At 51.2% G+C, this 15,100-nt stretch overlaps 2 protein-coding genes across 10 annotated transcripts in view; one reads left to right on the forward strand and one right to left on the reverse strand.

Moving 5' to 3' along the window:
* LOC108177293 (translation initiation factor IF-2) overlaps positions 1 to 9,200 on the reverse strand; it is a 30,618-nt gene extending 21,418 nt beyond the window's left edge. For 2 of the 9 annotated variants that reach the window (XR_011382059.1, XR_011382058.1), the window contains exon 1: positions 9,002 to 9,189. Coding sequence is in view for 1 of the 9 variants with exons in the window: in XM_051853736.2 (XP_051709696.2) it covers positions 7,543 to 7,903; positions 8,318 to 8,626; positions 9,002 to 9,156 (825 nt within the window). In the remaining 8 variants the exon portion in view is untranslated. Of the gene's footprint in view, positions 1 to 5,932; positions 7,904 to 8,317; positions 8,627 to 9,001 lie in introns of those variants that run through there. The other 7 variants (XR_007922604.2, XR_011382061.1, XM_051853736.2 and 4 more) reach the window with 6 other exon arrangements.
* A 114-nt stretch (positions 9,201 to 9,314) lies between these two features.
* ZSWIM6 (zinc finger SWIM-type containing 6) overlaps positions 9,315 to 15,100 on the forward strand; it is a 220,114-nt gene continuing 214,328 nt past the window's right edge. Inside the window, exon 1 of the mRNA XM_070056741.1 lies at positions 9,315 to 10,161. Within this exon, the coding sequence (XP_069912842.1) occupies positions 9,357 to 10,161 (805 nt within the window). The 5' untranslated portion in view covers positions 9,315 to 9,356. The remainder of the gene's footprint in view (positions 10,162 to 15,100) is intronic.

A 15,100-nucleotide genomic window follows, 5' to 3' on the forward strand; every position in this document is an offset into this window, starting at 1 on the left:
AACGTGGCTGTAGATGCCAGAAGTGAACCACCACGTCCCAAAGGCTGTAATTTCACAAAACCCTTTAAAGCTCAATCATATTTTATATTTTGTGTATGATTCAGTACGTGTCTCAGAGTCATCATCATGCATTTTAATGATCATCGTTTATGAACCCCTCAGCAGCCAGAGTTTGGCCATCCAACAATCTTCATGTTATCTGGAACCTAGCTGGGATCCAGAGAGTCTGCAAGAGTCCCAGATAAAGCTGGCAAAGATCATGCATATTTTAACCCAGGCGAGATCCTTATTAAGAACTCGGTTGATCTGTATTTCTCACACAGTTCTAGCAAGCAGGTTTTCTGCATTCCAAGACCACAGCCCGAGGAGGAGGGGAATAATAATTCAGAGAGAAGGGACATTATGTGGTCATGTGACAACAGTTAATAGTGTCAGGGCACTGCACAAGTGTAAAGAAGGAGACTAAAGCAGGGCATAAAAAACAAAACTAAATTTAAGAAAAAATCAAGAAAGGAAAAAAGAAAAAGGAAGAGAAGGAGAGAAAGCAAGCCAGCAAGAAAGGAAAACAGAGCATAGCAATGATTATTGATGAGGACAATGGTAAATAATGTTAAAAACAATTATTTTGTTGTGATACAATGCATGACCTAAAGAGGCAGAGAGCAGAAGAGAGAGAGAGAGAGAGAGAGAAAGGAAGGGAGGAAAGGAAAGAGAAGCAAGCAAGCAGGTGAGCAATCTGGACTTCCAGTTATAGACAGGCAATCCTGCTTGGGTTAGTAGATCTAGTTGGGCATAATTATGCTTAGAAATGAGTCCTTATGCTTAGGAAGTCAATGAAATATGTGAGGTTTTAGGAAGATTTCTGGCCTACAAACTTGGGCTTTTAAAAAGAATTTAAATGGGCACCCCTCTGATTCCCGGCTGCTCTACTTCTAATCCAGTTCCCTGCTAATGTGCCTGGGAAAGCAGTGGAAGATGGCTTAAGTGCTTGGGACCCTGCACCCATGTGGGAGACCCGGAAGAAGCTCCTGGCTCCTGGCTTTGGATGGCCATTGCAGGCATCTGGGGAGTGATCTGGCACATGGAAGACCTCTCTCTCTCTCTGTAATTCTCTCAAATAAAATCAATCTTTTTTTTCAAAAAAGCAGATCTTTAGTTTTTTGGGAAACTTGTCATTCTGATTGTTCTCACCAAGGCTCCACACTACCCTGATTTTACCTTAGTAATGCTTCTGTGGAGGTGTTAGTTACTATAGATTTCACGTTAAAAAAAAATGTCTGCTACGCCAGCTTTTGCTGAAACTGCTTCGTTTTCACAAGTTATCTAATTCTGGGTCTGAACAAAGTCATTGGAAGTGACACTTTCCACACTGGAATTGTCATGATGCTATTCTTGATGGAGAGTGAGTTCTTGAATATTTTAAAATATTGTAGGTGATCACATGTTCTTAATAAATCCATTTTAAAGTTTTTTTAAAAAATGACTTATTTATTAAAGTCAGAGTAAAGGAGAGGCAGAGGCAGAGAGAGAGAAACACACAGAGAGACAGAGACAGAGAGATAGAGAGGTCATCACCACCAGATGGCTGCAAAAGCTGGAACTGTGCCGATCCGAAGCCAGGAGCCAGGAGCTTCTTCCAGGTCTCCCATGTGGGTGAAAGGGCCCAGGGACTTGGGCCATCTTCCACTGCTTTCTCAGGCCATTAGCAGAGAGCTGGATTGGAAATGGAGCAGCCAGGACTCGAACCAGTGCCCATATGGGATGCCAGCACTGCAGGTAGTGGCTTTACCTGCTACACCACAGCACCAGACCCTCATTTTAAAGTTTAACGTTCACATTTTTAACTTTAACTTTGATGTTCGTCTCTTAAATGCAAATAGTCTTTATATAGGTATAAAGTTTTCCCTCAAGTTACCAGGTTGTCTAAATTTTACATCTTTGGGGCTGGTGTTGTGGTGTAGCAGGTGATGCAGGCATCCCATATGAATGCTGGTTCCAGCCCTGGCTGCTCCACTTCCAATCCAACTCCCTGCTAATGTACCTGGGAGAGCTGCAGAAGATGGTCCAAGTGCTTGGACCCCTGCCACCCACATGGGAGACCCAGATGGAGTCGCAGGCTACTGGCTTTAGCCTGGCACAGCCCCAGCCATTGCAGCCATTTAGGTAGTGAACCAGCAGATGGAAGACCCCTCTCTCTGTCTTTCCCTCTCCCCTCAAAGCCCTGTAACCCTTTCAAATAAACAAATCTCTAAAAAGAAATAAATTGGGCATTTTCATTCCTCCAGACAGGAATGAGAATGTATGAAATACTGTTTGATCACTTTGGAAAATACTCATGCTATATGCTTATGAAATAATTTTTGGAATGACATCATTTCCCACAAATCACTCTTTATACATTGGAACATTATTTATTGCCCTAGAGAATATGTTCATACTGTGGTATTTATTGTGTTCAGTGTGGTTTTTTTTTTTTTTTTGAAGGGGGGATGTGTTTTTCTTGAACCATCTTACATATCTGTGAAAGCAAACTGGTAGATTGATGCAATTTTGAGGAAATTATTAATTCTCTAAATAGTGATTTTTCTATAGTGTCATTTTTTTTTCAGTGTTTAAAAGTAGGATATTTTCCATCCTAGTTGACATGGGTAAACAAATATTGAAGTATCCAATTGAAATATCCAATTAAATAGTATTCTTGAGTCTATTTCAAGAAACTCTTAACAATTAGTAAAAGTCAGTTATTAAAAAGGTGGTAGGACCGGGCCGGCGCCGTGGCTCAGTTGGCTAATCCCCCACCTGCGGCGCCAGCACTCCGGGTTCTAGTCCTGGTTGGGGCGCCGTGTACTAGTCCCAGTTGCTTCTCTTCCAGTCCAGCTCTCTACTGTGGCCCGGGAGGCCAGCGGAGGATGGCCCATGCTTGGGTCCCTGCACCCGCATGGGAGAGCAGGAGGAAGTACCCACCGCCTGGCTTTGTATTGGCGCAGCACGCTGGGCTGCAGCATGCCGGCCGTAGCGGCCACTTGGGGGTTGAACCTACAGAAGGAAGACCTTTCTCTCTGTCTCTCTCTCTAACTCTGCCTGTAAAAAAAAAAAAAAAAAAAAAAAAAAAAAAAAAGATAGTAGGACCAGTGTTTGGCCTAGTAGTTAAGATGCCTGCGTCCCATATTGGAGTGCCTGGGTTTGGTGTCTGTTTCTGGCTCCTGACTTTAGCTTCCTGCTGATATAGACACTGGGAGACAGTAATGATGGATCAAATAACTAGGTTCTTGCCACCTTTGTGGGAGATCCAGGTTGAATCCCAGCTTCCAGCTTTAGCCTCAGCCCAGTGTCTGCTGCTATGGGCACTTGGATAGTGAACCAGCAGATGAGAGTTCTGTCTCTCACATAAATAATTAAACAAAAACAAAGAAAGGGGGAAAACTAGAAGCTATAATTAAATGCAGCATTTCCTACTTCTTTTGGCTGTCTCTGGGTTCTAAAACTGATCTGAGGCCTGATAAACATTCTAGCTCTGAGATGTTTGCATTTCATTTCACCATTGCACTTTGGATGAGAAAGAACAGTAGAATGATAGTCTGGTCATATTTCTCATAACACTGAAATTGTATACAGACTATACTTAAGCTAATTTTTTCCCTGAAAATTAACCAAAGTAGATTTTTCTAATATTTAGCAAAAGCAAATACATTTTATCTCTTGACGGTGGAATTCCTGTCCAAAGTACAAAACTTGAAGCAAATCTGTCAGCAAATTTTCAAACTGATTCTTTGTTATATGTAATAATTTTTTAGAAAAGAGCTATTTATTTGAAAGAGATAGAAACAGAGACAGAGATAGATAGATGACAGAGATAGATAGATGACAGAGATAGATAGATAGATAGATCGATCGATCGATCGATCCATTCTCTGGTTCACTCCCCAAATGGCCACAATGGCCAGGATTGGGTCAGGATGAAGCCAGGAGCCTGGAAGTCCATCTGGGTCTCCCGTATAGCTAGCAGCAGCCCAAGTACTTGGGCCACCTTCTGTTGCTTTCCCAAGTGTATTAGCCAGGAGCGGGATGGGAAGCAGAGGAGCCAGGACTTGAGCTGGATCTTCCATATGGGTGCCATTATTGAAAGTGGGGGCTTAACCTGTGCCACAAGATTGGCCCTATGATTTTTTCCCAAAATTCCAGATGATAACTCTAAAGTCTTCCATCTCAACAGACTACATTGAGCTTGGAAGTAAGATGGAAAAGACTGGCTGGGCGATCAGGGGTTGAATGCACATTCTTACAGTTACAGCTAGTTTTAGAAGAGTTTCTCTTAAGGCATGAAACGGTGTGGGTGAGTGAGTGACAGGGGGCGTGGGATAGGATGTTTCCCATTTTGCTTGTGCTGAAGAATTATCCAGGGCATGGGTTAAAATGATGGATTCCAAGCCCCACCCCAGTGCTGCCACGGTAGAATCTCCAGGGGGAGAGGTAAAGGAAATCTATATTTTTAACAAGTCCTCAGGCTGATTCTTACAATATGGCAAGTTTGGAAAATACTGGATAACGGAAAAAGTTCTAGCTTTGGAGTCAGACAGACTGAAATTGAATTGCTGTTGATTAGGAGCCAAATAACTTTTGGCTAGTTTCTCTGAGCCTCAGTTTCTTCATGTGTTTCTTGTGTAGGGGCTGGGGCATCATATGACTTACTGTGGTGTGGAGAAGCCATCAAACATTGTGTATGTAAGCTCTGTTTAAAAAAAAAAATACCAACAGTAAGATATCTGTGGCTCCATTCTCCAGGATTTAACACAGTTCCAATGGACCAAAATTTTCCCCTCTTCAGAGAGAGAGGAAAGACTGATGGCTCGGGGCTGGTCATTCCCTGCCCTCTTGTCTTTTGCCCAAGAATCTACGTATTGGAAAGGACTGGCCAGGAAGACTCTGCTGGCAGTTCCTCTGATACTGGACATTTTTCGTGGATGCAGCACCATCTTTGAGACCTGATGCTTCATTCTTGTTAACCCACTGGGGCACTCTCTATTTGAGGGGAGAATTAGGCCTGTTTCTCAGGTTAACTATGCTGTTTTAGGTTTTTTCTTCTCTTTACACGTTTAGTTACAGTCCACAGAATGTGATCGATTGCGATTATAACATCAAGAATATACCCCAGTAGGGAAAACAACATGGAAATGGATATAGTGTCGTGTCCATCTTCAAATGACTTGAAGTTCTTTAGATCTAATCCAATTTCCATGTCTTGGACTCTTCCTACTAATGGCAAATTACTGTCTCAATTAGCTGAGATGACTGCCAATAAAGACGAGGCAAGGTCATTTGCTCTCTCCGTGGCCTCCTCTTAAGCGCTGGGCTGTGTGAAGTTCTTGCCCCCAAAGGATAGCTTTCAAACGTCAGAGTAGAGACAACTGACTGGGGAGCTTGCCCCACATATTCATTTCCGTGTGCATTATGCTTTGGGGGCTCCCTAGGGGTCTCTTTGAAAACCAGTGCCCCAGGAATTTGATGAACCTCTACTGAACTTATTCAAAGTTTTCGTTTTAAAATAGAAGGATGGTGGAGGAGCCATGATAGCTTTCTGGCTAGTACTCCACTGCCCTTGTCCAGTAAATTGCTTTGCCATCCACATGTACATCCAAATGCAATGGGCCAGAGGCGGTGTATGGTGCTTCGGTGGCAGGGGGTGGCCCCTCTTTCTTAAGTTCGTCAGTGTAGCCAGTCGCAGTGCTGTTCATGCAGTCTGCTGGGAGCCTGGGGCTGGCGGATGTAGTCCGGTGTGATGTGCTATGATGACTCACTCACGTGGGAAACTCTAAACTTTCTGTACTTTGATTTCCCACCCATTGCCTAACGGTAAACACACTGGAGAGGGTTCTTCCCCTTGATTTGGTCCCGGGGGTTAGAGGCCTGCTGGAATTTAGTAATGATTTCCATGGACACACACACACACACACACACACACACCCCACTATAAATCTCCCGAAATCGGAGGTGGCACAAGCACCAGCCAAAGATGACATACCATTGCTTACTTCTCTCTGGGCTCATGGGTGTAGCCAACCTCCAGGGAGACAGAAGCCTTGCAGTGCAGGGCCAGGCACTTTGGGGCTACAGAAATGGATGACGCAGGATCCCAACCCTCAGAGAATTTCTAGTCAGCAGAGAGAGCAGACAAGGCTTAGGCAAGTCTGAAGGTAACTGTGGTGCTAGGCAGATGACCGAAATGTCACAAGGAAGACCTGCAGTTTTAGAGGGGCTTGAGGAGTGGGAGAGATCACACATCCAGGTGGGCTTCCTTTTCCCAGAGGAAGTCGCCTTGGGGCAAATCACTGAAGGGAGACTGGCAACTTGACAAGTTGCAAGGGAAGAGAGAGCCCTGAGGCAGCAGGACTGCCCAGAGTAATTGTGCAGAGCGCGGGGTCCTGCTGGAACATTCCCTACATCCTGCAGGGGAACTGGGAGAAGGTCTGTTGGGCTTGAACAGGAGTCCAGGCTGGAAACTTGGCTTTGGTTAGGATCAGCTCTGAGTCTGGACTCCTTCCAGCAGCCGCGGAGAGGGCCTTGGGGAAGTGGTGACACCGTCAGAGATGTACTTTGGGAAACACAGCAGCTGAGTGGGAGATGGTGTGGAGGAGGAAAGCCTATGCAGACACACCAGCCAGGAGGCTCCCGCAGAGCGAGGAGGAGGAATAATCGACTATGAGCAGTGAAGAGGGGCTGGGATAGACAACACAGCACGCCGGGTGTGGGAGCTGCAGGCGAGAGGCAGTCAACAAGGCACAGGGTGGCAAGCCTTGGAAAGGGGGTGTAACAGTCACCAACACCCAGGGGAGACTGGGCTCTGGGAAAGGTGGTACTTTGCGTCTAAGGTGGCCAGGGGTATCCTGGTGATCTTGGAAATGTGAACTGGCCTCCAGGAAGAAACTAGTGAGCCGAGGGGCAGACAGTACTGTTGCGGGGACAGCTGTAGGGTGAATGGTTCCCGAGAGAGAGGAAGGGCCATCAGCCACCACAGGTTGCAGGGCAGGGTTACATTGAACATTTCGGAGGAAGAAAAGATGACCCGGAGACAAGGGAGGCAGGGCAGCGCCAGGGAAATCCTGAGAGCCCGGCCCAGCCGTGGCTGCAGGGGAGAGTGGGCGCAGCCCTCAGAGAACGCTGTGGGCAAGGGGTCATGCCTCTGTGTGTGTGTGGGGGGGGGGCGGGGGGCGAGGCGAAGCTGCATTTGTCTTTGAAAGTTAAACTAGATCTTTCTAGGGAAGGGCGACGCCTTAAACCCACTGACATCTCTCAACGTTAGGCCCCTCCAAAGGTGTCCATTTTCCTGTTCGAGGTAAATTAATCTTTCCCACTACCACCCCCTAGGACCCTGAGTGAATCACTTGTCCCGCCTGGGGGCACCCGTTTGTCATCTTTAACTCTGCAGCTCAATAACTTTGTGGGTGATCTACAAACCATATCTGTTAAACTCCTACCATGGCCGTTGCTGAAGGCAAAATAGAGCCCAAGTTGTAGTTTACCCTTTTAGCTTACTTTCTTGTCCTATCACCTAAAAGGTTTAAAAACATCAAAAACTACTTTTATCTTTAAAAGACATCCAGGAACAAAACAAATGGAGAGAGACTTCGCCTTCGATTTGTCCAAAACGAGCCTTCTGTCCGGGCCTTTTCCTAGGCGTGGAGGAGGTGCCCAGAAAAATACCAGACGGATGCATAAAAAACATCGTGTTACCAAAATTTTCCTCGCAAGTAAGGCAGCCATGGAAAGTCCGCCCGCGTCGCAGCCCCAGGGACCCGCAGCCCAGGACTCGCGACGGAGCCACGCAAGGCTCAGGGTCTGCGGGATCGGCCTCCGCGCGTGATTTTTCGTGGCTGTGCGGGCGGGCAGGAGGGCGGCAGCCCGTGGCCTTAAGAGATGCGAAAGTGTCAAAGGAGATAGGGTTTATCGCCGACAGCGGGACACTATCTCCAACGCTGTTGACAGTAAACACAGAGGGGGCGGCGGAGGAAGGCAGTCCCTAACGCGCGCGCCGGCTCCGCGCGGGGCGAAGCGTGTCCGCGGGAACCCCGCTTCACAGCGGGGCTGGCGGCTCCGCCTGAGCCGGCGCCCTCGCCCCTCGTCCGCGCCCCTGCCCCGCCGGGCCCCGGGAGGAGTGGCCGCCCGCGACAGCCAGCGCGGCGCGCGTCCCGAGCGCCCGCCCGGCTCCGGGCAGGGCCGCAGACCCGAGGGCGCACGGGGTGCGCTCGCAGCCGTGTCCGCCGCCGGGCGCAGCCGAGCGGCCCGTGGGGGTGTCGCCCGCCCCCGCGGCGTGTGTACTCACAAAGGTGTGTTTGCTAAACGCACTGCCCCGGTGCACGCTCCACCCCGAGCAGGGTCTCCGGGCGCGGCTGCTCCAGCTTCCCGGCCGCAGGCGCTGGGGGAGCGAGGCGGCGGGGCGGGGCGCGGCGCGGCGGCTGCGGCTGCGGCCGGCTCGGGACGCGCGGCCGGCGGCTCCGGGGTAGGTTGCGAGCGCTCTGCGCATTTTCTGGCATTTGGCCGGCTCCGCGGCCAGAGCGGACGGCGGGGCTCAGCGCTTGCGGAGCTGCAGCCACGCGGAGCAGCGGAACGGACGCTCCTTGCCCACCCGGGTCTGCGAAAGTGAAGTGGGGGAAAAAGCCGCCGCGCGCAGCCCCGCTCCCCGCCGCCGCCGCCGCAGCCTCGGCCGGGGGTGGGGGAAGTTCCCCCGGACTGGCTGGAAGGGAAGCGGGCAGCCGGGCGGCCTCGGCCGCGCCTCCTCCGCCTTCCTCCCCACCCGCGTCCCCCGGGCTCCATGCCGCATTTCTTTGTTTTGAAAGCGCCTCCTCCGCCCAGAGGCTTTTCCCCAACGGCGGGCAGGCGGACGGGGGTGGGGCGGGGTGGGGCATCGCCCTGCGGACCCCGCCCCCCATTTAGCTCAGACCCCTCCCCTTTACATACCCCCATTTTCCCTGCCCTCCCCGCTGCGACCCACGAGGCGCGTCCTCACTTGTCGGACATCAAAGACGAGCCGGGAGCTGGAGGGGGAAGTTGAGCAGGCAGGGGGCGCAGGGACCCACCCACCTCAGGCCCGGCCCGGCGGCCCGCCCCCTCCCGCGGGAACCCCGCCTGGGCCCCGCCTCCCGCGTCACAGGAGCCTGACATTCTCACAACCCACCGCGCATCCAACCCGGCCGCCCCCGCCACCCCCGTGTCCGCGGAGTGCTCTATTTATGTTTCAGCCCAGCGATTTGCATAGGCCCCGCCCCCAGCCCCAGGTTCCCCCTATCGGAGCCCCGCCTCGACTTCGACGTCAGGCAGCAGGCCCCACCTCCTGTGCCCGTACAAGGAGCGGCGGGCCCTAGATGGCAGCGTGGCGTCGCGACGGCGTGTGCGTGTCGCGCTTCCTTGTGCCGTTTATAGGGTCCCGGCACTTCCGCTGTCGGGTTAGAAGCGGCGCGGTCATGGCGGAGCGCGGACAGCAGCCTCCTCCCGCGAAACGGCTCTGCTGCCGGCCGGGCGGCGGCGGCGGCGGCGGCGGCGGCGGTGGCGGCGGCGGGGGCAGCAGCGGCGGCGGCGGCGGCGGCGGCGGCGCGGGTGGCGGCTACAGCTCTGCCTGTCGGCCCGGCCCGCGGGCGGGCGGCGCGGCGGCGGCGGCGGCGTGCGGGGGCGGCGCGGCGCTGGGGCTGCTGCCGCCGGGCAAGACCCAGAGCCCCGAATCGCTGCTGGACATCGCGGCGCGCAGGGTGGCCGAGAAGTGGCCGTTCCAGCGCGTAGAGGAGCGCTTCGAGCGCATCCCGGAGCCGGTGCAGCGCCGCATCGTCTACTGGTCCTTCCCCCGCAGCGAGCGGGAGATCTGCATGTACTCGTCCTTCAACACCGGCGGCGGCGCCGCGGGCGGCCCCGGCGACGACAGCGGCAGCCCCGGTGGCACGGGCGGCGGCGCGGGCGGCGCGGGCGGCGGCGGCGGCTCCTCGTCCTCGCCGGCCGCCACCTCAGCCGCCGCCGCCGCTGCCGCCGCTGCCGCCGCCGCCGCCGCCGCCGCGGGGGCCGGGGCCCCGTCGGTGGGGGCCGCCGGGGCGGCGGACGGCGGCGACGAGACGCGGCTGCCCTTCCGCCGGGGCATCGCGCTGCTGGAGGGCGGCTGCGTAGACAACGTCCTGCAAGTCGGTGAGTCACGGGGCAGCTGCAGGCCGTCTGTCCGGCCGTCCGGCCGTCCGTCCCGGGGGGAGGGCCGGGGTCTCCCGCTCCTCCTTTGCGGACAGCCCCCCCCCCCGCCCCAGCCCGAGGCGCGCCCGCATCCCCGCCCGGTGCCCTCACCGGCCCGGACTGTCCTCGCGAACGGAGCGCCCATTTCCTCCCGCCCCGGTCTCCCCGGACGGGCCGGCGCGAGTGCGAAATGAATCAGCAGGACGCGCCCCTCCGCGGGGTCGGCTGGGTGGGTGCAGGCGCCCCCGGCCCGCGCTCCTCTCCCCGCCCTCCTCCCGGGGAGCACATCCCAGAGGGGCCGCTCGCCTGTTTTCGGGGGTGGGGTGGGGTGGGCGCGGACAAAGGCGCGGGCGGACGGCCGGGCTCCGGCGAGGGTAGAGTGGCGGGGCCGTGCGGGGCGGGGGAGGGGGCGCGGGCCGCACAGACAATGCCGGCCGGGGCCGGGCCGCTCGGCGCCCCCCCACCCCGTCTCCCCCTGTCTGTCGCTCGCTCCTCTTTCTTTCTCTCCCCCGCCCCCCGCGATCTGAGGGGAGGGGAATACATAATCCATTGAAAGCCGCTCGGCGGCCGCTCCGCTCCGGGCTCCGACGGGCGAGCGACGGTGGCGCTCGGGGCGCTGCGGCGTCTGGCCCGGGCGGGCTCCGGCCGGCCGCCCCGGCCGCCCCGGCCGCGAATGCCTTTCCCTTAACTGTGGTCCTCCGGGACCCCCGAGCGGCGCAGGAGACCGGCGGCGGCGGGCTGCACCGCGCCTCCGGAGGGCCCTCGCCCCGCAAGGCTGCCCCCTGATGAAGGGGCGCGAGCCCGGGCCGGAGCCGCTCGCGTCTCCCGGTTTGCGCGCGGCCGCCGGAGTTTGGTGTGCGCTGGGGGGTCCGCGGGAGGTGCCCGCGGCCGGGGCTGCGCGGGCGCGGGGCGGAGGGCTGCCGCCGGCTCCCTCGGCCGCCCGCCACGACCCCGCACTTTGTTCTCTGTCGCAGGTTTGTGTCCCTTTCCATTTTTTGTCACTCTCGGAAAAGGGGAAACCAAACAAAAGAGTCTCTCTATTTCTTTTCAGGGCTTGTAAAGTAGAAGATATTTGACAAAGGCGAGAGAAGGACTTGGGATTTAAAAGCTGCACACAGCCCTCCTTTCTCTGGCAGAGTTTTCTTAAATGCCCGGTCTAAAAGCGGCTCCGGCACCCCCTTCTCCGTGTGCGTGTGTGCGTGTGTGTGTGTGTGTGTGTTTTCTTTTCCTGTCCAGTTATCTCTTTCAGCCCTAGAGATGGGAATGTTGGAGCCGGAATGAAAAGAACAATGCTGTAGTGAAACTCCCCTCTCTCCGTGTTTTTCTGCTGGTTGCAAATGGCATATTTTCCCACCCCCTCCCACGTTAGTCTACTTGAAATGGTGGTGGACAGGATACCAAATGAATGGGGATAGATTTGGAAGCATCTCTGTCTCTTTGATTTTAAACTTAATCTCCTCTGTTTTTTTCTGTAGTCAGTTCCTTTTATCTTTCTCTTTTGGGAGTGGGGTGGGGGTCTGGATGAGGGCCCCAAGAGAGAATTAAGATTTGTTTTAATCCTGTCTGGTTAATTTGAATTCTAATGCAATCTGCAAACGTGATTTTCTGCATGGTCATTTATTTCCAAAGGCAGCCCCCAGTTCCCCAGTGTTGCCTTTTCTATGCCCAGCAACCTTTCCTTCTGTCTGGAGGGGGGTTAGCTTTTGCGGCTCTCTGTCCCCCTCCCCTTTTTTAAAAGTCTAATTAACATTCTTTCAGGTTACACCTATTTGGGTGGTTGGGGAGAGGGTTGTTTGTTTCCTGCCTAGTTGAAACGGATGGAAGCCGGTCTCTGGGTTCTCAGTATAACAGACTAGAGTCTGCGGAGTTTTATGGCTTGGCTGGCCGTGTCGAGGGTTTTTTTCCCCCCTCTGTGCTTGACTCTGCTTGCAAGCAATGAGGAATGACAGGAGAGCACATAGGGAGGGTTTCTTGGCTGATTGCATTTAAGCCAGGAATTCACTGTGAAAATAAAGCCAAGGGGCGATAAATAAAAGATGCAATCTTCTCTAGGAGACAGACACACAGCGTGGGCTTTGCCTGCTTTCATCAGTGGAAGAGGCCTGGGTGAGTAGTTGTAAAAGAAAATAGTAACTTTCTGAATAGTCCCCGAAGGGGAAGGAGGCCACTGCATGGAATTGGCAGCAGTTGACGTGAAGTGCTGTGATGCTCCCAGAGTAGTTTGAAGAGTTGACCACCACTTTGGAAACACTTACATATGCGCTAAACAAGTGCTGTGCAAATTGTGGAAAGTATTCTTTTTTCCCTTCTGAGTTCTGCCAATTTCCTTAACTTCCAAGTTGTATGACTTGTTGTGCCAGTCGGCTTAGAGATGGAAGGCTGTGAAATGCCTGGCAAGCTGGCACTGTAAGGAAAACTTATGACCAGGTTTTTTTTTTTTTTTTCCTCTTTGTTTATTTATTTTGCTTATTTATTTATTTTGCCCCCTTGATGGGGGAATGGAGAGAGTGGCTACATTAGCCATCTAATTTAGCTTTTAAGTCGTGGTTTGAATTCATACACAAACTCAAGTGGCTTATTTTATAATTGTGACTTGAGGTAGAATTTTACTTAGAACCTGAGATGGAGAAGACCAGTATACTGCGTTGATAGCACAATAATCAGTTTTTTGGCATTGTGAAATTGCAAGTTTGTTTATACAGGAAGTATTCAGTGACTTTTGTAGCAGTGACTAGATTATAGCAACAATAGGGAAGACCTAGTTATTGGGCTTTATTTTGCATTTATGCTGTTGAAGATGACCTGAAGATTGAGGTACAAAAGAGTTGTGGCTTGCCAGAAATTAAACCTGCTTGGTAGTTACTATTTTCAACTCCTTGGAAGGAATTGAAGCCTTTGATATGGTAGTTGATCATAGGGAAGTTTCAGAGACAGCGTAACTGACTTATTTCTGTTAAATAATGGTATTGGAAGGGAGCTGCCTCTGAGGGTATTGGCACCTCCATATTGTTGACAGTATTTAAGCGATGATGTAGAAGTTACATAAACACTTTCTTCCCAGTTTTTGCCTGAGAAAGCTCCATAGTATAGCTCGAAACTGAAACTGTGCGGAAGCATACACATAGGTTTAATTGGATAAAACTATAAACATTTCTGTAGTGCTGAAAACATCACAAACCAAGTTAAGCATCTAAACTGGAGGAGTATTTACAGCATGTTTGATTGAACGCTGGCAGAAAACTTGTAAAAATTTGGTAGAAAAGAGAGAGAAGAGTAACACAATAGAAAATACATTTGCGATAAGGCAATGCAACTGGTTGATAAACACTCATCTTCACTCTTAAGTAGACACAGGTGAAAACGACATGTCCTTTTCATTTACAGCATTGTAGAAGGTTAAAAGGACAAGCAGTACCCGGAATTGGTTGAGGAGATGGGAGAAGTGGATGCTGCCTGCCCTGCTGCTTGCCACAGTGTCCTCTGTAGGAATTTATCCTTCGCACAAAATCGAAGTCAGTGCATGAAGATGTTCTGAATAGTGGTGCTCATTGCAGCGTGGCTTACAGTCCTGAAAAGCTGGAATCAGTGTAATTCTCTATTAGAAGGGAACTGATTAAGAAGAGCCTAATGTAATACTATGCAATTGTGAAAAAATAAAGACGTTTTAAATTTGCTGAAAGGGAAAAGTGATCAGAATACATCATTTAAAAACAAGTCCCAAACTTCATGTAGAATGCTGTAATTTGTGTGCATGTGTGTGTGTGTTAAAGGATTGACTTGTGTGCAGATGCATAGAAATGTCTGGAGGACTACACACGACTCTAGTACCTGTTGGAAAAGGGCAGTGAAGAAAATGGACAAGATTTTGGGAGAATTTTACTTTCACTTTATGGGTATCTTATGGATGGACTTTTCTAAGACTAGGAAGATGCTTATTTTTGTAATAAACTTAAAAACTTATTGAATTTTTTATTCATTTTTATTGTTTGTTTTGGTGTGTTTGCATGTGTTTCTGTGTACTCAAGTCGGTGAGTGCATGTCCTTTCTGAAAACATAGTCTTCATTACTTTCTTTGTTGTTTTGAAACACACAGTTTCCTTATTTGTGACTAAATAGTCATTTTAAAGATTTATTTATTTATTTTAAAGGCAGAGTTATAGAGAGAGAGACATGGACATAGAAAGGTCTTCCATCTGTTGGTTCACTCCCCAAATGGTGGCAACAGCTGGGGCTGAGCCAGACCAGAGCCAGGAGCCTAGAACTCCATCCAGGTCTCCCATGTGGCTGCAGGGGCCCAAGCACTTGGGCCATAAACTGGTTTCCTAGGCACGTTAGCAGGGAGCTGGATAGGAAGTCAAGCTAGACTGTAGCCCAAATGGAATGCCTGTGTTGGAGGCCATGGCTTAACTTACTATGCAACAACGCTAGCCCCCTAAATAGTCATTTTAAAAATCAGAAGAATTTAAGCAAAACCAGACTCTTGTCTTTTGTATGATAAGGAAGGAGATAAGTTTTAGTAAAGTGTTTTTTTTTTTTTTTTTGATAGTTACTTTTGGGAGGAAAAAAATATTGCCCAGAATTCTAACACTTTGGTAAACATACATTCTTATGTTTTTTTCAGATTCATAGTTTAAAATTTTCTGTTTTTCAGGAGTGACAAGCAGTAACAGGAGATTGTTATTAGGGTGAAGATGAATAATAGTCTCATAACACACTGGCCTCTGTTTTGAGTATTTCAACTTTCTTACAGACCAGAGATTACCATGTGAAGATGTGGTTTTTAGAGCTCTTTCAGGATTGTTTTGTTGATTGATGATGATACATTTCATTGACTGGGTTTTCAAGGTTAATGCAATAGAGAACAATTTTGAATTCCATCCTTTGCTTTTTCTGCCATTTG

This window comes from Oryctolagus cuniculus, chromosome 14, assembly GCF_964237555.1.
Source record: "Oryctolagus cuniculus chromosome 14, mOryCun1.1, whole genome shotgun sequence".
Classification (NCBI taxonomy): Eukaryota; Metazoa; Chordata; class Mammalia; order Lagomorpha; family Leporidae; genus Oryctolagus; species Oryctolagus cuniculus.